Consider the following 23,802-nt stretch of genomic DNA (forward strand, 5'->3'; position numbering starts at 1 on the left):
GATAAAAGAGCAGATGATATTATTGCAATACCAATATTGAAAGTAAAAACTTATAAAATCAGAAAAGGAGGGTGTGAGGAGGGTTAGAATTGTTTCTATAGGAAGATAGAAGGGGAAAAATGAATGAGGTGATTTATATAGGGAAGGAGATAGCCCAGTGATAATTCCTGCTTCTTTTCTAGTCCCCAGCATGTCAATGTCTAGGCAGCTTCTGGCTTACGTATTCCTTTGAAGAACTAGTTGGGTGGAAGAATTGAAATCAGACAGTTATCTCCCAAGCCTACCTTTCCTTAATCTAGTGCATCCTCTGAATGGCAGGTACCTTTGCATCTTCAAACCCTCCTTCTTTCTTACCTCCCCACCTCCCAATCCCATTCAGGAAAAAAGTGGTCAACCAGGGAAAAGGGTTAATAATAGCCTGTATAGCAGATAATTACAGGTCAGATGCATGGCACGTGTCACTGAGGACATGACATAGACATAGTGATAAAGGAAATCTAACAAAATGATCTAGCAGAAGCATCTTTCTGAAACAAGTTCTAAGTACTCTAAGTGCACAGCAAGAGATGGTACTTCCTGAATGTGCCATTGATGAAAGCTCCCTCTCTTTCTTCTGATCCACCAGGAGCTGGAGTCTGCTGATGGAGTGAGCAATGAGATCCTTTCAGGCAGAGGTAGCATATTTTTTTCCTTTCAAACTTCAATTATTTTTCCAGCTGTGTTGATGAGGGAGGGTGCACAGGGAGAGAGGCAATAAAATGAAAGAAAAGAAGCAGGTAACATAAGGGAGACAAAAAGATATTGAAAATGAGTAAGAAGGTAACTGTAAAGCAGAAAACTTTTGCCTAGAGGATGAAAGAATGGGTCTTACATAATAAACTTTGTACAAACTAGTTTACATATTTGAATCAGACATGATGAATCAGAGGTACACTTTTAAATGTTTGTGATTGTAATTAGATCTATTTGGGAAAGAGCCACATGTGACTTGTTGTTGTGTTTGTCCTTCATTCTCGAAGAGGACCATGACATCAGGGACATGATGACATGATTTGCAATTGTCTTTGATATGAGTGAGGGACGGCTGTGCAAGGTCACTGGCCTCACTTTCTTCTCCAGAGCCATCTGGGTCCAATGGCCAGATATTCATCAGAACAACTGGAGATAGCCCAGGATGCAATGGGAGAGCCTGGTCCTTTTAAGCTAAGGTCTCTTCAGGTTCTCACTTTGAGTGAGGCAACACCCATTCAGTGAAGAAGTCTCTTTAAGAAGTGAGTCAAGGGGTGGCCCCTTTAATAAAAAAAAATCAAACTGGGAGGAGGAAGACGCTCAGGATTGCTGGCCAAAAGAGAAACAGTTACTATTTATATTCACTCTGAGCCAGGAGGGCCCAAAAAATAACCATGAAGTGGTGTCTGGACAGGGACCTATTGTTGTCCAATCTATGAGCTCCAGAATTTCATACATGTAACTAACATCTTAATGAACAACTGGTTCTTTAGTTTTACCTTTGCAACTTCTGGCCATTGTTTAACTCACATCAACAAACCCAACCTCCACCCAGATCATTTTCATTTCTCTTCATTTAGAAAGGGCTAAAAACTATTCAGGAGCCTGGGGCAAGACATGCATAAGTATGTACTGTGCTTACATAATGTTCTCTGACAGATTCTCCAGCCCACCCCAGATCTTGTGAAGTGATGCTGTCCAAGGTAGGTTTGTGATGCGGTCCATGAAGTTTTACCCAATCTCTCACTCACGAGGGTGATACATCTTCCTGGTAGTGTATGTAGAGCCAAGATCAAGCATATCCTTTATCATCCCTTCCTCTCAGGAGGAGCTCTTCCTATGCATAGGTTTTCATTTCCTATGGTTGAACTAAACTTACTTCAAAGTAAAATTTGAAAATTAATTCAGCTTGCTATTGGTTTCTACAGCTCTGTGAACTCTAGATGACTCCAGTATGGAATCAGGTCACACTATTCTTGGCAAACCAAGGAGCAAGGATACCCAACAAACTTGAGGTATTTGATTTGAACAGTGATATTGAGTGATAAAAAAATAATCTTACCATTCTGCTGTGGCTAGTTGAAACAGCCAGCATATAGGTATCTGTTTCAGTCCTTTTCTTATTTCTCTTAAAGCATTTCTTGTATTCCTCTTGGACCTAAAGTTTCAGGAGGGCAGAGAATTGAATTTTGGCATAGAGGGTCATTTTAGCAGTCACATCACTGAAGTAGAGGTAGGAGTACGTGTGTGTGTGTGTGTCTGTGTGTGTACACATCCATGCTAATGTCTACTTTTTCCTTAATATTCTGCATGATTTAGATAAGGTTTATTAGGGTTTAGGGCTTGAAGGAACCTTCAAAATCATTCAATCTGATGAATTCATTTTATACCTAAAGAAACTAAAGCCCAAGGACATGAAATGACTTGCCCAGGGTTACACAGATAGGAATAGGTAGAGCTGGGATTCAATGTCAGGTCCTGTGAATCCAAGTCCAATACTTTCTATTTTTCTTATTTGTAAAATCAAATTAAAGACCCTAACACACTGGCTCTTCAGGGGAAGTCACTTCCATCCTCCTGATGGCATCATTGGATGCTTCTCATTCTTAATTGTGTAACACTATTGCTTCATGGCCAGAGGGCTTTTGAAAATGTTACCTGTCTTACAGACCTCACAGGGGCTTATGAGGACAAATGAGATTATAGATGCAAAGATCCTTTGAAAAGTAAACCCAGGAGGGAAGAGTAAAGGAGTTTTAACTGTTTAATGCTATTACTCTGCTGATGGACATGATAAGAGTTAGCATGACTTAATGGGCAGCTGGGTGGCACAGTGGATAGAATGGTGGGCCTGACTGAGCTCAAATCTGGACTCAGACATGCTGCATCTGGTGCAAGTCACTTAACTCTGTTTACCTCAGTTTCCTCATCTGTAAAATGAGCTGGAGAAGGAAATGGCAAATCACTCCAGTATCTTTGCAGGCATCATAAAGAGTCAGCTATGACTGAAAAAAATGACTAAACAACAATTTAAAAAAAGCTTGGTTTAGTGGATAAAGGGCCAGTTTTGGAGTGAAGAAGATTGAGGTTCAGTTTTTTCCCCTGACAGAATCTAGTTGTGTCACTTAGTTATTCAGTATCCTAGGCTGCTGTGATTCTAAGTCATAGGCAAGTTGCTGATCTACATTGATAAAGGGAATTTCCATTCCAAGGAGTCCCCTCTACTTAGGAAATCACAGATAGGGACTTCCTCTACCAAAAAAATGCTATAGAATATTAACTTACCTGTTCGTTCTCTGAATGTGAGGTCTGGGTTCAGGGCTCATTTATCTCAGTTTCTTTTTCTATCATAAAGTCCCTATAATAGGAACTTTGTGAGGGACGGCACAAAAGTTCATTTTATATAGGTAGGACAACAGATGAAACAGTTAACACATTTTGTACAGGGTTTGTTAGTTGCTGTCCATTCTACTGTGTACTATTTTTAGTGAGGGAATTAGGAATTAGGCAGTTGGGCATCTGGGGAGATTAGGCAGCTGGGCATCTGGACCTCAAGGAAGTTCAAAACTCTACAGGCAATCTCTTGTTGGATATCTAAAGGTAGATGGAAAGAAATGTCCCAGATGAGTTGGCAGGGTTGGGATCCACATGATCTTGGCAATGACTTTAGCCACGAGCATGCTATTACCCCAGGTGACCTCTCTTTGTTACCACTGACAGTTTGACAAAGAGGATTAGATAAATATTTACATGCTTCCTATGTTTTTATCGTAATCCTTTTGGGGAAAAAAGGAGCTAGTATTGTCATCAGGAAAACAGTAAAAGCTTCAAGAAAATTAAGAAAAAATTGCCAAATGAGTTACTGCCTGTTCTGCCAAGAACTATTTCTTCATCAAGAAAATGAGTTAAGGGAATCACAACACAACTTTTGTTGTAGAGTCGAGTGATAGGAAATCGGAAAATTGAAAACAAGGGAAGTAATTGGTTAGAAGGAGCACCCTCTCCGAAGAAAACATTTGAGATAGTACAATGAGTCAGGAAAGAAATAGATGATGTGTAGCTATCAAATGGGAGCAGAGGATAGAAGTTACAAAGAGTCAAATTTGGCCTTGAAATAAGGAAACATTTCCTAGGAACTAGAGCTATCCAAATATGAAATGGGCTGTCTCAATGAGTGGCAGGATGTCTTCATGCAAAGGCCAGGTGAGTGTTTGTAAGGCAAGATGTAGAGGGGACATTGGTTCAGGTATGGATTGGACGAAATGGCCTCTGAGGCCCTTTCCACTCTGAGATTCTATGAATCTGTACTTCTTGGAAATGGGACTCTTCATGTGAGCTGGTAAGAGGATGAAAGCCTCGTATTACCTGGCGGCTGAGGACACAATGTACCAGGAAGATGTAGACCCCCTGCAGGGAGTTGATGATGGTGAAGGTATAGGCAATGACTGATCTGGTTGGTTCATCTATAGAGTCAATCAGGAAGAAGCCGAGACTCCAGGAGCAGCCCAGGATGAAGAGCTGAGCTAGGGCTTTAATTGTCAGGGACCTATGAAAACCAAGAGGCAGAGATGAGATTCGTCTTTTATGTTTTATCTTCTACCCAACTCAACGCTTCCCATTCTCATTTGGTTGTTGTCCTTTTTCTCAAAGAGGACCAAAATGACATCACTATGTTGGAGTCAAGGTACAGTGTGTCCAACTTGGCTGATCAGACCAATGTGAGCTTAGAAGGCTTTACCACAGGTCAGGCACAAATAGTCCATATCCTATTATCAAACAAGGTAATTTTTATAAAAAGCACTTAGCACAGTGCCTGACACACAGTAGGTCCTACATAAATGGCTTTTACCCCCCTTCTTTCCCCTTTCTCCCATTCCTGAGGATTATTTTTGACTATCCTTCTTCAAGGCTGCCTTTGCAGGCATAAATAACCTGAGCTTTGCTCATGTTCAAGTAATACCACTATGGAAGAGACATTTGGGGACAGACAACTGGACTTGGAGTCAAGAAGCCTGAGTACAAGCCCCATCCCTGTGACTTATATAGCTAGGTGACCTTGGACAAGTCATTTATTCTTAAAATGGGATGATAATGTCTATTGTGGTATACCTTGAAGGACAATAGTGAGCAAAATTCCTTTTTTTTTTTTGTGAGGAAAATTCTTTATTAACTCTAAAGTACCTTATAAGTGGGAGCTATCCTCCTCCTCCTCCTCCTCATTATTATTACCCAATAGAAATATACTGTTGAGGTGTTGAATCAGCTCAGCCCACAGAGTTCACAGAACTTCAGCATTGGAAGGGACTTTGGAAGCCAGGCTAGAGCAATATCACCCTCTACAGTTACCCAGCCAATGCCCCCCTCACTTTTGCTTTAGACTCCTCCAAATCCCTGGACTTTTCTGGCAAGGAAGGGACTGACCAACTTACCTTGTGTTTTGGATGGTGGACACTTCTTTGTTGAGTGATGAAAGTCTCTCTCTCAAAATCCACAGGGTTGTCAAATAAAAGAACAAGTTGATCTATAGGAACAGAAAGAAACGCTAACTTTGAACCAAACTCGGGTCAATATTTACAACCAACATGGTTGTAACCTTCCAACCTACAGACCTAGGAACTGGTTCCCCAGCACTGTTCTTGTTTAGTCATTTCGGTTGTGTCCCACTCTTCCTGACCCCATCTTTGTCATTCTTGGCAAAGATACTGGAATGGTTTGCCATTTCTTTCTCCAGCTCACTTTACAGATGAGGAAACTGAGGCAAACAGGGTGAAGTAATGTGCCCAGGGTCAAACATAATAAGTGTCTGGGGCCAGATATGAACTCAGGTCCTTCTGACTCCAGCTTCAGCACTCTATCACCTGTGCCATCTAGCTCCCCCCGCCCCAGCATTGTAGGATATTATTTAGGCCATGTTCAGAAAGGGATAGGACACACAGATTTGATGAAAATGCTCAAGGGTGCTCTACTGAGGTATAAGAGAACCACAAGTAGATGACAAAATTGCATCAGAACAGGGATACATGAAGAAATGTTGGAGCAAGCCCCGACTTCAAACGAAGTGAGTTATATGCTGGTATTTACTGAGTGTTTCAAAGTTTGCAAAGAGCATAATAAATGGTATCTCACTGAATCTTCACAATAGCTCTGTGAGGTAGGTTCTACAGGTATTAATATCTCCTTTTTTTTTTTTTGTTGAGGCAATTGAGGTTAAGTGACTTGCCCAGGGTCACACAGCTAGTAAGTGTCAAGGGTCTGCTCTGAGACCAGATTTGAACTCAGGCCCTCCTGACTCTAGGGCTAGTGCTCTATCCAATGCACCACCTAGCTGCCCCCCAATATCTCCTTTTTACAGAGGAAGAAACTGAGGCAAAAAGATATTAAATGACTTGCTCATGGTTGCACAGCTAGTAAATGTTGGAAGAAAGATTTGAAACCAGGCCCTTCTGATTCCAAGTTCAGGAGTTGATTAACAAATCCATGCTGCCTCTTTCTTTACATAATTGGACCTTTAGATTATGATAAATGCCAAAAGTGGATATAACAACTTCATCCCTATGTTCAATGATTGATCTGTTGCAGTTTTAATGCAGGATAATAGATTTCCAGATAGAAGAAAATTTAGAAGCCATCCAGTGCAATGCCTTTATTTTATAAATGAAGAAAAGCAGAATTGGTTTGATTGTTATCTTTATGCAGATAATCCCCAGATTTTTTTTTTCATCCAGCCCTAATCTCTCTCCTACCCTCCAGTCTCATGTAAGCAACTGCAGATTGGATGCTCCATGGGCATTTCCAACTGAACGCATCAGAAAGATAATTTGTTATTATTGTCCCCAAACTTTTTCTCTTCTGATCCTCCCTGTTCCTGTTTAGGGGACCACCATCTTCCTAGTCACCTAGGCTTACAACCTCAGTGTCATCCTAGTATCTTCATTCAGAATTACTCCAAATATCCAGTCTGTTTCCAAGTATTGATTCTTCTTTCTTTTTAAATTTTTTTTAAGGCAATTGGGGTTAAGTGACTTGCCCAGGGTCACACAGTGTCACAAGTAAGTGTCTGAGGCCAGATTTGAACTCAGGTCTTCCTGACTCCGGGGCTGGTGCTCTATTCCCTGCACCACCTAGCTGACCCTGATTCTACTTTCACAACACTTCTCATATACATATGGTTGTACCTTTACCCCAACATAGCAGTGTCATTTTGGTCATCTTTGAGAAGGAAGGAAAACAACCATGTACATAACCTTCTCTCCAACTCTGCCAGCACCCTGGTCCAGAGTCTCATCACTTCTCACCTGGACTATTACAATAACTTTCTGGTTGGTCTCCCTGACTCATTTCTCCCCACTCCAGTCCATCATCTACTCAACTGCCAAAGAGATCTTCCTAAAGCCCACCCCACTACTCAATAACTTCTGGCTCTCTATTGCCTCCATGTTGAAATATAAAATCCTCTCTTTTAACGGCTTTCAAAACCTGGCTCCTTCCTACCCTTCCAGCATATGAACACTTTATTGCCCTTCATGTTTTCTACAATTTACACAATCAAGTGACCCTGATTTATTGTTCCTCACACGCAACATTACGTCTCCCAAACGCTTGCCTTTTAACTGGCTGCCTCCCATGCCTGGAATGCTCTCTTTCTTTGTCTCAATCTTCTGACTGACTTAACTTCCTTGTTGATATCTTCCATTTTAGAAATAAAAACTGAGAAACTTTTAAACATATTTATTCATTTAATAATAACAATAAACCTACTATGTATTAACATGAATAGCATTTTTTATTCTTAAAAAAACTATTTTTTCCAAAACAAAAATTTAGTGAGTGCCATTGCTTATACATATCTATATGCATACATAATATATATACATATATATATATAGATAGATAGATATACACACACATAAATATTTTTGCAAATCTCTTTACTGCTTTGATGTCTGGCTTAATAGAAGGCTTTTGTATTCAATATGTTGTGATTTTTTTTCAGTTCCACTATATGAAGAAAATTGAGTCTTGCCAATATTTAGTTGGAAAAAGGATGAATATGTTAACAGGCGAATAGCATCTTATTGTTTTAAAGGGCAGCTGGTTGGCACAGTGGATAGAGTGCTGGGTCTGAAGTCAGGAAGACTCATTTTTATGAGTTCAAATCTGGCCTCGGACATTTACTAACTGTGTGACCTTGGGTAAGTCACTTAACTCAATTTCCCTCAGTTCCTCATCTGTAAAAATGAGCTGGGGAAGGAAATGACAAACCACTCCAGTATCTCTGCCAAAGAAAAAACAACTCAAATGAGGTACAAAGAGTCAGAAATGACTGAACAGCAAAAATTATTTTGAACGTAGTTTTGACTTTGAGGACAAACCTATTGTCCTCCCCAGGGATATATGGATCATTCTTTGATAACCAGCGGACTCAGTTCAGATCCCATCTTCTGTAAGAGACCTTTCCCAGTTCCCTGTGCTTCCTCCATACACCCCCAGGGCCTCATGGTTTTTCCTTGAGATTTCCTCCCATTTATCCTGCATATTTCTTATATGTACAGAGTTGATTGCACGTTGTCAGTCTTATTAAAATATGAACTCCTTAAGGGCAGGGGATGTGTTTTTGCCTTTCTATACCTAGCACCCAGCACCCGGCCTAGAATATAGTAAATAGTTACACATATTTATGGGTTGACTAAGTAACTTATCTCATGCAATCTAGGGAGTAAGCAGCAGAATCCAGATTTGGAGCCCAGCCCTGTGATATGAAATCCAGGGCTATTTCCACTGTCTGCTACTCTTTTTGATTTTTAGCTCATTTTGACTGAAGCAGAAAATAAAAGGTTGTTTTTTGACTCACCAATGTGATGACAAACACTGGTCCTATGAAACTCCAGATAACTCCTTTTTCTATCTTCAACCAGCAACTGGAAAGAGGAAATAGCAACACCTGTAAATGAGCATTTTTGAATTGGAGTATCCAGCCTGGCTTTGGGGATTTGGGCAGCCAAGTCAGGATCAGGGAGAGTATCTGCTCCCCAAGAGAATCTTTGTAACCCCAGAGACTCGCCTAGGGCCTGACACATAGGAGGTCCTTTATGCACACTGGCTGAGTTGAATTGAATTAATAATAGCTCATGTTCCTATGGCTTTTTAAGATTTGCCAAGCCTCATCCTCCTAGTGACCCTGTGAGCTAGACAGTAGAAGTGTGTTATTTCTATTGTGCAGATGAAGAAACTGAGGCTCTGAGAGGTCATAGGACCATAGATTTAGAACCGGAAGGAACCTCAGAAGTAATCTAGTGCACCTTCTTCATTTTAGAAATGAGGAAACTGTGGCCCAGATGGTGAATCGCCTTGTCCCAGGTCACACGAGTAGGATGTCATAAGCTGGGTTTCCTATTCAGGTCACTAGGCTCCACGTCCACTTCTCCAACCATTATACAAGTTTCCTAGAAATTTATAATCTGATTGGAGAGACGACATTAAAGCACATTAAGCAATCAGAGAACAATTGAGGATTCTAGTTTGAAGATGTTGGTTGCAATGAAAGGAAGATATTGGCTCTAGTTAGAACCAGGCATCCGGCTGCCGCAGGGCACTGACAGCCCTTATCTGCCTTCAACAAAGTGGGAACGACTGTGCTTAGTACCTAGTTAGTCAATTAGGATTTATTAAGCTCCTGCTATGTACCAAACACCGTGCTGAATGCTGAAGATTGCCTACGTGCCATCGGAACTTCATGAAACATACTTGAAAAATGAGGTTTATTACAAGAGAAATGAACATGCATGGAGAACCCCAAGCAAGTGAGAAGAGTTCACATTCTAAACAGAAGCTGGCATGTTTATGAAAGTGCAATAAAGGAAGCAGAGGGAAACAGAAATCTCCTCCTAAATGGGAGTGGCGTAGGAGGAGGAAAGGAGCAGCAGGGCTGGGGAAAGGACTAAACCCCTCCTGAAGGGGAGGAGCAAGGTGATGGCAGAAGCCAAATTCTTTTCCCTCAGGAACTGCTAGAACAGGTGTTGGAAGGCCACATTAACATTTACCTGTAATAAATAAAATAAAAATTTAAAAGATGAACAAAAATGTATTAATAAAAATAAAAGTATTTGTTCTGTAAAGTTTTGATTCAGTCAAAAGGCTGCACTTAAGGACCTAGAAGGCCACATGTGTCCTTAAGGCCACAGGTTCCCCACCCCTGTGCTAGACCAGTAAGATGGGATGGTCTGCTTATCTACAAGAGTCCCAGCTGCACCAGCAATTTCGCGGTCTAGTGCAGACTGACTGGTGCCTGTCTTGACTCCAAAGACACACAGGGAGTCCAGCATGGGGTGCAAACAAGAAATTATGTCAGCTGTCGGGGGAGGGGTTCATCCTTGACACATTTAGGGTTTCCTGCACACTCTGGGTCTAGTGTTTCTGGAATATATGGCAACTCAAGAAGACAAGTTAAGTTGGATTCAGAGCAACATTTCCGCATGGTGGTCAAGGCAGCATCTGGACATGCTAATGACCGTACGTGATTAAACATTATCTTGGATGCCACCCGGGCTGAGCATCTGGAGGCGAGGGTACAGAGATATTTGACAAAGATAAAGGTGAGCAAATAGCTAACAAGAGACCCTACCCCTGAAGGATGGCCTGAGCCTCTGGGGAACCAGCTAAACAGACCTGAATTCCAATGCCCTATAGCATAGGAATAAGAAGCCTTTTCCTCTCAGGCTGCAGGGCCTTCTTGTATCATAGCAGATCACTTAATAGAGAGCCCACATTCTTTTCTTCTCCAGTGCAGGCACAGGTCCCACCTTGTGCTGCAGTCAAGGCGTGAACATGGCAGTTCTCCAGGAGCACTCCTGAAAGTTAGAAGCTCCTCACGAACAGCAGAGATTGACTGGGAAGTAGTATTTATCGATTCACCAACTTATGCAGAGACATCCTATAGGGCAGCCTCAAGAGACACCATGCCAAACCATGGGAAAGTGGAGCAGAAGAATGTCCACCACCCAGAATTGCCCTGGCCCAGGGCAAAAGCAGGCAGCTTCCAGAAGGCCAAGGTTGGAGACAAGTGTTGCTGGAAGATGGAGCCTGAGGTGAATATCAGGCATCAGTATAACAACTCCACACCACACTGCCCAGTCCATTGAAGGGGAAGAGAGAGGTAAATGTCATGGCCATAGACCCAGAAGAGTCCCTGATTCACTCAATCCTGCGTGGCAACATAGGTGCTGGGGAGGATGGTGTGAAATCCCTGGAGGAGGACAAAAAGGGATTCATCTGTATTCATCTGTATTGTCACCAAGGGGAATTGCAGTGAAGGTAGCAGTGTTCCCAATACAAACATTAAACACCAGTGGGGTTCCAGGCAACAGACAGCAGGGGCTATGATCACAATCAGAATAGCACTCTTTTGCACTCTAGCAAAAATGCAGTGGCCATTGAGAGCGTGGGACTGAACAGCTAAATGTAGTAGGGGCCTGGAATACAGGAAATGTCCCAGTTAGATTTACCAGGATTGTGTAATTAACACAAAAAGAGGAACAGTCCCTACAAATTGTAAGGAAGGGTGGTGGGGAACCTCAATGCAAAGGGATAACTTCCTGGTCAAACATGATATTTCATGAACAGGTTCACCTGCCTGGGGAATGAGTCCACCCAAAGAGCTGGCCAGCACTGGTGAAGTTGGCATATCCTAGCTTTAATACAGCTAAGAGTACCATGGAATAGTCATTTCCCCAAACTGAAAGGGGTGCAGTCACTCCAAACAATTCAGAAGCAGGCCCCAACAGTGAATGCCTGTTTCAGGCACAAATCCAGCAGGAAGATATATTAGCCTACTGGGCAGAATCTGACTGGACATACAGTAGACAAGAATGTACGCAGTACAAAAACCAAAGGAAACATCATGATTTAGCAAGGCTTATGAAAACATATACAACATGAATGAGAGGTTAACAAAGACACAGAAAGACAGTTAATGAAAATAAGAGCATAAGGGCAAAGGTAAAGACAGAAGATTAATGAGTGGTGACAGTTGCCACGTACTCAGTCCTCATGTAGGATCTTGGGATGGCTATCACCTCAGGATGTCAGTGGTTTCTGGGTCCACTGGAAGCGAACCTTGAGTCCTTCTCTGGGTTAAGTTGGATTCAGGGCAACAAGACAGAAAGAAAGGCAAAAACAGTGCCTAATATCAAGAAGCTCCCAGTCAATTGGGAGAAGCCGCATACTAACAAATTGCATATAGGATAATTGAGGTAATCTCAGAGTGAAGGCTTGCTGCTGCTGCTGCTGTTGTTTTTCTTTCTTTGTGGAGAGGACCAATGAAATCACAATTGGGGTAAAAATGGTTGATGGGTGATATCTCGACTGGTGTGTGAATTGGATTTAAGTGAGGCAAAATTGAGCAAAGCCTTCAGCCCCACTCTCTCTTCCAGAGTCACCGAAGTTCAGTGGCAAGACAAAAGTCAAGACGACTAGTAATGGCTCAGGATGCAGTCGATGTTCTTGGCATCTTTGGTGTCTGACCAAGCTCTTAGTGCTCCGCAATATCTGATTCAGCTGCCTTCATAGACTTTGGAACAATTTTTTCTCATCCTCCCATTTCACTGGGGGAAATCTTTACGTTCTTGGGTAGATACCTTCTAACCCATCAATGGATTTGAAACCTCTTGGTTACCCTCAAACTGGTTTAGCCCATCTGCTGAGATGGTTTTAACAGGGTGCGATCACTGTGTTACAGCTTCTTAGAGCCACAGGTGAGAGGGAAGGTGCTAAAATTAAGGAGGACTGGGAAAAGTCTACTGTAGAAAGTAGGACTTCACCTGCGACTTGAAAGAAGCCAGAAAAGCCAGGAGGTGGTGATGAGGAGGGCAAGCAATCCAAGCATGAGGGACCACCAGTGAAAATGCCTTCAGTTGGGAAATGGAGTGTCTTATGTAAGGAACAGCGAGGAGGTCAATGTCACTGGATGGCAGAATATGTGGAGGAGAATAAGATTCAAGAAGACTGAAAAGTAGGAACAAACCAGGTTGTGAAGGGCTTTCAAAGCCAAACAGAGAATTTCATATTTAATCCTGGACACAGTAGGGAACTACCAGAGTTTACTGAATAGGAAAATGATATGGTCAGACCTGTGCTTTAGGGAGATCAGTTTGACACCCGAGGAGAGAATGGATTGGAATGAGGAGAGAATCAAGGCAGGGAGTAATTGCAAAAGTCCTGTCACAAGGTGACAAGGGCCTGTGACAGGATGGTAGCAAGATCAGAGGAAAGAAGGGGACATATGAGAGAGATGTGAAGGAAGAATTGACAGAACTTGGTGACTGATTGGATTTGTGGAGTGAGAGTGTTGAGTCGAGGATGACCTGTAGCTTGCAAGCCTGGGAGACTGGGAACATTGTGGTACCCTTGGCAGTAATAAGGAAGTTGGGGGGGGGGGGGGTTTGTTAGCAGGATAATTAGGTAAAATGGAAAAATGTCAAATGGCACACTTTCACACTCCATAAGGTAGAGGAAACTTAGCCTTAGCTTTTCCAAAGGAATCCATGGAGCACTTTATATTTGCCAAGCATGATGGCCAATCCAATCTGATTTCCAATATTATTTACTTCCATAAACTTCTGTAATAAGTAAATAATAGTTTACTTAACTACTGCTATTTGCAATAGCCTCTGTATACCTATATTTAGGTGGCTCTGCTTTCTCCCTACTTCCCAGGTATTCTTAAAATTACAGCTAGAATAATCTTTCTTATACAATCAATCTTTACTCAAAAATATTGTGACATTTTTGCTCAATGAATCAGGTTCAGATTCCTCTGCTTGGAGTTCAAGACCTTCCATAACCTAATGTCACCCTACCCTTCCAGTCTTTGCTTTCCCCTCTTCATGTGATCTAATAAACTGGGCAAACCTCTGGTATCCCCACCCTGTCCTTCACACTCCTGCTTCAGAACCTTTGCTCAGGCTGTTTCCTATCCAGAGTATCATCCTTTTCTATTTTGCTATTGAATTTCAAGGCTCTCTTGTCCATGAAACCATCCCTGATTCCTCTTCTTGATCTTCCTTCACTACCTTAACAAAGCACTTCTCTTGCTCTTCTCTGATGTAATTATTATTTGAACTGTATGTTATTAGCTTCCTGTATTGGTGCCTTATTCCTACCCTTAATAGAGTGTGAGCTCCAGGAGGACTGGGGCTGTGCCTTAGCTAAGCATCCTGTGTCCCTTGGCATTGAGCACATTCTTCTGAACCCAATGCTCCACACATGCTGAGTAAATGTTTGTTGGCTAAAATGTTTATTGAATGACTATCTCAGTAGGATTTGCTTCAACAGGGAATTATCTGTTTTATGCCTTATGTCTGTTCTTTCCATTATCATGTCCATAGTTAGCGATTATGATTTTGGCTGTATCAGTGGTATTGAGTGAAGATGGAAACACCTGGGGATGGCATCACAAATGGGTGTAAAGGGCACGCAAACATTCTTTTGGTTTTGTATAAAATCTACTGCAAGATGGCCAAGAGAGGAAATGTGGCCTAGTAGATGAATAATATCATACAAACTCCTTGAAGGCAGGAATTGTTTCATTTGTTGTTGGATTCCTAAGCATAGGGGACACAGGGACAAAAAAAAAATGAAATAGTCCCTGCTTTCAAGGAGTTTACTTCTTCTGGGGGCAAAAATATATACACAATAAGTAAATACCAATTAAATAAAAAAATATAAATCATTGGGGGAGGCCACTGATATATGGAGTCTTCTATGGAAGGGAGTACTTGAGCTGAGCCTAGGAGGCTAGAGATTCTAAGATCTTAGGGGAAGGAAGGAGAAGTATTCCAGGCTTGGATTATTGGGGAACAAGTCTTGTAGCCTGTAAGCTACCTAACAGCAAGGATTTATCATATTGCGTCCCTGTTTGCTCAGTCCCATGGGCAATACTATGCAAATTATGGGTCGTAGGTGCTTCAGAATTGGATAGTTTGAATTGGGACTTGCCTGCTCTTCAATTCTTGAACTTGCTTCTCTGATTTAAAGATATTTATAAGTAGAGGGGTGTGGATAGATGGAGGCCATGTTGTTATAATGTTTAGTCCTAAGGGAAAGCCTTTTTTATCAGGGAAAATTTGCCAGAACGCTTCTCCCAGAAACTTGTGCATAGGCTCCATAGATTGTCAAAGTCACTTAATACGGACTTTGATGGGAGCAAGCATTGGGTTGAAATGGCTGGGCAGTGAGTCTTGAGTTATTGGAATCCAGCCTCATGAGAGAGGTAACTTGAATTGTGAGAAATAAATTGGGAAAGAATGAAAAAAGATTTAACTGCAGAACACCAATTGAGTGTGTAGGTTAACGCACTGACACAAATGATGTGCCCCACTCACTGGTACTGTGTTCCATAGTGTTGGGAGCTAGTTGCTGCCGACACAGCCACGATCACAGCTGGGATCCCATAGCCAAAAGGGCACATGAATTTCTTCTTGAACCGGCTTGCGCTGGTGTAATTGGCAACCTTGAGGTTCCTGACAGTGAGGAAAAGGTGAAGCCCTTCCAGGAACATCCAGGTGAAGGCAGCCAGGTATAGGTAATGCAACCCCCCAGCAATGATGGAACACACGATCTGAGAGAAACAGATAAGACAGAGATGGTTGGTGTATAGATGGAAAGGAAAGCCCACAATTTACCAGGGTGGAGTGAGGAAAATGCTGCTTTACTTCCTATCTAATTCTTTTAATATAAAGCTATAGAATCCTGAGTGACCCTGAGAATTCCCTTTTCTGAGGCTGTGTAGCAGAGTAAATTTTGGACCTGGTGTCAGGAAAACCTGGGTTTAAATCCTACCTCAGACCCTCACTATTTGTTTGACCTTGGACAAATTACTCAAACTCTATGGGTCTCAGTTTCCTCATCTGCAAAACGAAATCACTGGACTAGATGGCCTCAGAGAGGTCTTTCCTACAATTCCTACTTTTCTCATCCATGTAATGAGGAAAATATTTGTCGTCTTTACCTTAGATGGTAATTTCAGGGCTCAAATGATAACTGGTGTAAAGCACTTTGCAAACCTTTGTGGGGGAAACATAGGAACCGCAATATTTTCATTGACTAATAATGTAGGGACTCCTCCCACCCCAACCATCTGGTGGCCTAATTATAGAAAGTCCCCACCTGCTATTGAAGGAGAAACATAATATAACAAATGATGCAAGTATGCAGTAAAAAGAGGATGGTCTGTTCCCCTGAAGTAGTAGCTCCTTGTCCTTGGATGAGGGACATGTGCAGTCTGGTCTAAATGGTCATCTCAACCCTGCAGGTTTGTCTAAAGGGACTGCTTTCACATTTACAAAAGTATCAGTCACTTCCCCCTATCTCCTGCCCCTGAACATGGAATGTCCTCTCCTTCTGATAACAAACCCTGCTGGCTACACGCCAGATACTCCCCCAGAAATCCCTCCTCCTTCTTTCTTTTAATAATTCCTCCTCCCCTACACCTCCTGCTCCTGTGGAAAGTGTTACTTACTTATCCTAAGTTGCCACAGAATACTGCTGATTAGCTCTGTACTCTAAGCAGGCCTGAAGTTATCAAAACAAAGCCTGTACCCTAGGAAGATATCTGTAATTTCCTGAGCACTCTCATACATTTCTTTGCTTCTGGTTTGACCTCCTGGCTTTCACCTTGTCTTGGACCCCCCCGATGATGGGTATACCTCTCCTGTGAAGTTCCAGTCCTCTTGGGAGAGAAGTTCCCCAGAACCTTCAAGTGCTATAGAAATTTCAATTACTATTCCCTTGCCTTTAGATGGACATGTTTCTGAATCATCCAAGAAAGATGAAAATTGACTATATTTTTATCACAAAATCAAATAGTTTTAGCATTAGAAGAAACATCAAGAGCCATTGGGTTCAACCCACACTAGAAAGAAATTCTTACTATGATGTATCCCCAAATCCATAAATGATCATCTGTCCTCTGTTTAATGACTTCCAATTAAGAGTAATCTACTAGCTTCCAAGGCAGTTTGTTCCACTTTTAGATAGCTCTAAGGTGGCACCATAGCGGATAGGGCACTGGGCTTAGAGTCAGGAAGACTCCTCTTCGTGGGTTCAAATCCAGCCTCAGACACTTACTAGCTGAGTGATTCTGGGCAAGTCATTTGACACTCTTTGCCTCCTTTCCTCACCTGGAGGTGGAGGTGAATAAGGTGGAGAAAGAAATGGCAAACTACTCTAGTATCTCTGCCAAGAAAACTCCCGAATGAGGTCATGGTAAGTCAGACATGACTGAAAACAACTTAACAACAACAACAACAAATTGGTGAGAAGCTTGTCCTGACATCAATCCCAAGGTCACCTCTTTGAAATTTCCTTCTGCTGCTCCTGATTCTATCCTCAGGGACCAAAGAAAACAAGGACAGATCTATTTGAACACAGAGTCAAGTTCCATGTTTTCTTTTGTCCAGGCTAAATAGCCTCCTTATTTTCAACTAGTCACCGTACAAAAGATTCTTCTTTTCTTCACCATCCTGGCCTATCAATATTCTTCTTAAACTATGGTGCCCATAACTGAACACAATCCTCCAGAGATTAGCCCTGGTCAGGGCAGAGCACAGTGGGATTATCACCTCCTTACCTGGCTACCATATGGCGCTGTTGACTCACGCTGAGCTTAAACAATCTCCTTGACCCCTTGTCTTTTTCTTTATTTTAAAAATAAATTTATATTGATGCTTTGTTTTTTTTGATATCACCAAAATTTCTCCCAGTATCCCCTCCCCCTCCCTGAGAGCTATTCTCTATAACAAAGTCTTATTTTTTTTTTTGGCAAGGCTATAGGGTTAAGTGACTTGCCCAAGGTAACACAGCTAGTGAGTATAATGTGTCTGAGGTTGGTTTTGAACTCAGGTCCTCCTGACTGCTGAGCTGGTACTCTATCCACTGCACCACCTAGCTGCCTCTGTAACAAATATTCTTTAAAAAAAAAAGAAGGAAAGAAAATCAGCAAAACTGACCAATATATCACAAAAGTCTGAAAATATGTGTAGTGTATCATAATGGGGAACCTATCAATCAATCAACATTTATTAAGCACCTACTATTTGTCAAGCACTGCACTAATTGCTTGGAGATAAAAGAAGAGACAAAAGACAGCTCTTACCCTGGAGAGGTTTACAATCTAATGATCTCTTACTTCTATAAAGGGATGGAGGTGGGGGATAGCTTCTCATATCTCTTTTTTTGAGCCATGTTTGTTTTTTTTTTTATAATTTTTCAACATTTAATTTAGTTTTTTGTGCATGTGTGGTTATTTCCCATTTACATTGCTGTCTTTCTCAAGCTGCAGGCTAACCATGTCTCCCCGATTTGTTGTTGCAAAGCTGATTCTATAAGACATTTTATTTATCTCTGTCAAATCTGATCTTATTCGACTCAGCTGAATGCTCCAGCCTGTCTATTTCATTTTAGATCCTGACTGTCATCTGGGATGTTTGTAATCACTGCAAGTCTTGTGTCATTGGTGAAGGTGAGGAGCATGCCTTCTGTGTCCAGCAACAAGCATTTATAAAGTGCCTACTATGTGCCAGGCATTGTGCTAGGTGCTGGGAAAACAAAGAAAACTAAAAAGCAGTCTCTGATCTTAAGGAGCTCACATTTTAACATATAAATTGCATGCCACATGCTTGGTATATAGAGAGCAGATGGAAATCTCACAACCTCCCTTTGTAACTCATTCCAGGGGTGAAGAAGCACACTTCCCCTCTTCTACACTGATATTTATAAAGTGTAACAGCAAGGGCATCTCATTTTGATCCCTGTGGAGGATTGATGGATGGGGTCTGGACCTGTGATATCATTGGCACAGGGAATTCTCAGGTGAGGAAACTCTCTCTACCAATACAGGTTGGCACCTACAGCATTGCCGAGGGCACTGAGAAATCAAGCGACTTGCCTGGGATCACACACCCACTATGTGTCAGAGAGGGGAACTTGAACCCAAATATTCATAGGTCTGAGGCCAGTTTTTTTCTCTGTACTACACCACATGAGGGAAATTGAGGAACCCAGGGAAATTTCCACAGGGGAGACAAAATCATGATACATAAGGAAGTCATGGTGGATCGGGGAGTAGAGGGAAAAAAAATTCTTCAAATTCGCATGTAAAGGAGTGTCTTGAGTTTCCTATTTCCTTTTCTCTCCTCTTGGGTAGGACTTCTGGTCTCTCTTTGGTGATGGGCAGGGCAAGGAGCACCCTTGCATTTGGCCTAAGGCTCCTACCTTGCCCCAACAGCATGATCTTGAGGCTGCCCTGAGCTTCCAGCCAATAACCTCCTGCTCTTGGGAGGCTTCCTCACCCTTTGGTCCTGGTCTCTAATCTCAATCTAATCACCTCCACCACCCTGGTCTAGAGTGCCACAGGTAGGGGCTCAGCTGTGGCCACCTTGGGCCATCGAGACCCTCTTTTATTCTCTCCTCTAGTCCCTGCCCAGAGAGGAGGTGGGCCAAATGAGTCACGGATAACTAGATGGATGGGACCAAGAGACATGGTATGATCCATGTAGTGCCAGGGGTAGAGGATTTCCCAAAGCATATGGAGGACATAAGAGGAGGAGTACATCCTCAAAACCAAGGTCCCATTGGAATATGGGAGTATTTAAGGTCTGTAAATTGTTTTACCTCTGTTTACGCATTGGATCCTCACAACAGCCCTGGGAGTCAGGTTAGTTTTACTATCTCTTTTGCAAATGAAAAAACTAAAACTCAGAAAAGTTAAGTGACTCACCTGTGGTCACACAGTAGGAATCAGAGATAGGATTTGGACTCAGGAGGCCCCTGACTCTGACTTCAGCACTCTATCCATCTTGCTATGCTGTTTCACCTCCCCAGGCAAAAATCCTTACCAAATATTATTTATTAAAAAATACTTCCTAAACATAATTGAGCCCCAATGTTTGCCATTCACTTAGTTACCTATTGTGATTTGTCTTCCCTGTGACCCTTGCACCTTATCAGCAAAATAACTGCATCTGATTTCTATAGGAAAGAATTTCAAGGGCTCTTTGTACCTTAAGCTGAGTTTGTTTGATTCCAAAGAGGAAGAGGAGGTTGGCCACGAAGAGGCACAGGCAGAGCTGCAGGTGGAGGAAGGTGCTGGTGCCCTGGATGGCTCGACACAGGAGGAAGGTGAGGGCAGCCAGAAAGAGACACAGTAGGGAGAGGCTCAGCCCCACGTGAGTGATCACTGTCAGCACACAATCTTCCTTTGACCCAGAAAGAGAACAGTGGTCACCATTTTGAGTTGCATTACCATCTACCAGAAGACTTCAAAGATGCATGTGGTTATGTTGGTGTTAACAGATACTTCTGGACCATCAGTGGAATATATACACTGCAATGGCATTTATTTATCATATGCAGACAGACTTGTAATACCACAGGTTACATTTCCTTCTCGGCTGAATCTTTCAGATACCTAGATTTAAAACTAGTTGTGTCCATCACTTAGGCTGTGTGACTGGAAAGGTGGTGGTAGGAAGCTGAGAAGAGACTAAGGTTTGGAGGGGAAAATGACAATTTCAATTTTGAACATGTTGAGTTTAAGACATCCATTTCAAGACGTAAAGTAAGCATTACATATTATCCTCATTTGACAGATGGAGAAACGGGTTCAAAAATGTTGTCACCCCTATCAACAAGCATTTATTAAGCACCTCCTATGTGTCAGGCATTGTGATAGGTCTTAAAGATGCAAAGACAATTCCCGCTCTTAAAACTCATATTCCTTTTTTTTTTTGACTAGGCAATGGGGTTAAGTGACTTGCCCAGGGTCACACAGCTAGTGAGTGTTCTGTGTCTGAGGCCAGATTTGAACTCAGGTCCTCCTGACTCCAGGGCCGGTGCTCTATCCACTGCTCCACCTAGCTGCCCCAGAATTTATGTTCTTTAAAGAGAAAAACATATCCATGTAGTAAATGGGGTTATAATGCAAACCAGAATATTTAATGACTCCAAGACAAGTGCACATTAGTCTCTCTACTAGATGGCTTCTTTCATGTGGCACTATAACTGAACAACCAATCAGTAGGCATTTATTGAGGGACCACTATGTGGCAGGTGCTCTGTGAGGTAGGCTCTGGAGGGTACAGAGATAAAAATAAAACCATGTCTGTCCTCAAGGAGGGCACATTCTTTGATGGGAGACCACATGGCAAACATATACACTTAGAAGTATGTACAAAATAAATTGGAGGTTGTTTCGGGGATAAGAGAGAGAGGAATCAGCGAAGGCTTCATGGAGCTCGAGCTGAACTAATGATTCTAAGAAACAGAGGTAATGAAGAATAGCATCTCAGGCACAGGAGACAGTGAAGTGATGGAAATGGGAGGTGGAATGTGATATATGAACAGTAGCAAAGCCAGTTTGATAAGACCATAGAACACGTGAAAGTGAGTAGTATATAATAAGGCTGGAAAGGCAGGCAGGAGCTGGGTTGTGAAGGACTTTAAATGAAATTAATTTGATTCAACTTACTTTCAGCTCCACAGTTGCCATGAGTATGGCAAAGCTAGAGAGGTGAGTGCAGCTGCATACAATTTGACTATCATTGTACCAGGAGACATTACAGCCTTGGTTGGACCAGACTGTCTTGTTCCAGTAAACACAAAGAGGCTTTTCTCTCCCACTCCTCATCTGGAAGGAGAAGGACATGATCTGTGGCATATCAGAGTTCAAGAGCAGGAAGTTCAGAAACAAGAATGAAGCCATTTACTTTTTACTTACCTGGATGTGCTGAAAAGTGAAGTTGACAGGTATGGACAAGGAACTACCACTCCTGTATCCAACTGCCCCACTCACTACCTTGGAGTTTAGATGAAACTTTACCGGTTCTTTATTGTTCATGAGGTTTTCCTTGGAGACAAACCTCTCGTTTATGATGGATCCAATGGAATTGTAAGAAATAAGAACAGCTGCACCTGTTAGGAAAGAAGAAAAGCAACTTATTTAAGAAGGACTTTTGAAAAAAGCCATCTTATAAAGAGAGGCCAAATTTAAGGGGTCATTGAACCAGTCAATAATGGGACTGAATTTTAGAGTTGAAAGAGATTTCCGAAATGTGTAGTCTGACCTCCTCCCCCACCCCCTTGAATGCTTGGATCCCCAACAAGTCATCATTTAGCTTCTGCTTAATGTCCTTCAGTAATGGGGAATTCAAAGCCAACCCTGCAATGTTAAAACATTCCATTTTGGAACAGCTCTCATCATTAGTATTCCTTTCTATTGAATAAAACTCAATATCCTAGTACATTCACAATCCCAATAGGTCATGTACATAAGAAATATAGTAGAAATTGTGAAAAGAAAGATGTTTGAATTTTGTTGCCATCCAGGATAATAGCACATAGCAAGTACTTAATAAATGTGGTTTTAAAAATGTGTATATTCAGGATCTATTCTTGGTGAACACATAACTTTGGTCATATGTTCCCTTCATGCAATCCTCAATTATGTAGGCAATGATTAGGGGAATCTATCCAAATGTCAAGCATGGCAGAGTGGATAGATACTCAGCCTTGGAGTCCAGAAGACCTGGTTATGTAATTTTGGGCAAGTCACTAAACCACTCAATGCCCAGGCAACTCTAAAAGATAAGAAGTTATAGTTGAATTGTTGACCTGCATTGGTGAAGGCAGTTTATACACTGGGATTTCCCCCAAAATGATGAAACCATGCAGCTATAAGTTACCTCTCCCACCCGTCCCATACCCCAATAACAAGCTTTCAAACATTAGTGAGACAACTTCATTAGGTTAAGTTGAGTTGACTGAGAAGCTAGCTTCTTACTATAAATGAGAAATGCTAGAGGAAGTTCTGCCTTAATTCTGGCACTTTTATTTTCTGTACCTTTTGAGTCTTTTTTAGTCATTGGGATGCAATCAAAATTCATCGTTTCATTTCCAGTGTCCAAGATGAATGACTTGTTTTTGTCGCAGTCACTCTCAAAGGTCAATGTTTGAATAACTAATAAAAAAACAGGAAATTTAAAATGAATGCCCACTCCTTCTTATTGCCCATTCCTCAAAACTTGCTTGTGGCATAAAACGGACATTTTACAAGTGTCTTTTGGGTGTGGAGACAGGGAAACCTGTGTGATGGAGAAATAGGCATTTTGTTGCTAAAGGGACCCCAAACATCTAGACAGAAGAGCATTTTGATGAATCAATGCCTCTAAAATAGAAAGTAGTTCAATCAATCAATAAACATTTATTAAGTGTCTACTATGATCCAGGCACTGTGTGAAGTGCTAAAGATACAGTGTATACATTCTCTAACATACACATGGATTTATCACCACCATCACCATCATCATTATCATCATCATCATCATCATCATCATCACCTGTATTTTGCACACGGGGAAAGAAAATTTAGAGGTGAGTGGCTCAGAGTTACATAGGGAACCCAGAGGAAAAATAAGGACCAGAACTCACAATTGTGGCACAGTGGAAATAATGCCATATTTAAGTTCAAATACAAATTCTACCACTTACTACCTCTGTGACCCTGGGAAAGTCATGAAACTTTTCTGAGCCTCAATTTCCTCTTCTGTAAAATGAGGTGATCATACAGCATTACCTCTGACTCGTCTACCTCTAGGTCCTGTGACCTTCTTACCAATTCTGGTGCCTTATTCACTAGACTCTGTTAGCTCCCAAGAAAAAGAAATCAGAGGAAGGCAATTATTAGAAGCCATTTCTACACTGGGAAAGTTAATAGTAATATTCAAGGAGATAATTCTAGTTTTC

At 41.8% G+C, this 23,802-nt stretch overlaps 1 protein-coding gene across 1 annotated transcript; it reads right to left on the reverse strand.

Moving 5' to 3' along the window:
* Positions 1 to 5: 5 nt before the first annotated feature.
* On the reverse strand, positions 6 to 21,898 carry LOC114035215 (adhesion G protein-coupled receptor E4-like). The gene is made up of 10 exons (XM_027851287.1): positions 21,779 to 21,898; positions 21,548 to 21,688; positions 21,116 to 21,130; positions 20,064 to 20,258; positions 15,387 to 15,622; positions 8,861 to 8,927; positions 5,439 to 5,530; positions 4,375 to 4,555; positions 2,072 to 2,167; positions 6 to 716 (listed from the first exon to the last, which is right to left on the reverse strand). Exons 1-10 carry the CDS (start codon positions 21,896 to 21,898, stop codon positions 705 to 707), a joined length of 1,155 nt encoding a protein of 384 aa, XP_027707088.1. The 3' UTR covers positions 6 to 704.
* Between the last annotated feature and the right edge of the window lie 1,904 nt (positions 21,899 to 23,802).

This window comes from Vombatus ursinus, unplaced genomic scaffold, assembly GCF_900497805.2.
Source record: "Vombatus ursinus unplaced genomic scaffold, bare-nosed wombat genome assembly UNPS02009173.1, whole genome shotgun sequence".
Taxonomy (NCBI): domain Eukaryota; kingdom Metazoa; phylum Chordata; class Mammalia; order Diprotodontia; family Vombatidae; genus Vombatus; species Vombatus ursinus.

Bases quoted from the DNA above. Each gene is read 5' to 3' on its own strand.
- LOC114035215 (XM_027851287.1), bottom strand. From the start codon at position 21,898: ATGAACAATAAAGAACCGGTAAAGTTTCATCTAAACTCCAAGGTAGTG. The intron at 8,928-15,386 runs GTGAGTGGGGCA...TCCTCTTTCCAG, and splicing joins CACTATGGAACACAGTACCA to TTGCTGGTTGAAGATAGAAA. The intron at 5,531-8,860 runs GTGAGTCAAAAA...CTGTTCCTATAG, and splicing joins CAGTGTTTGTCATCACATTG to ATCAACTTGTTCTTTTATTT.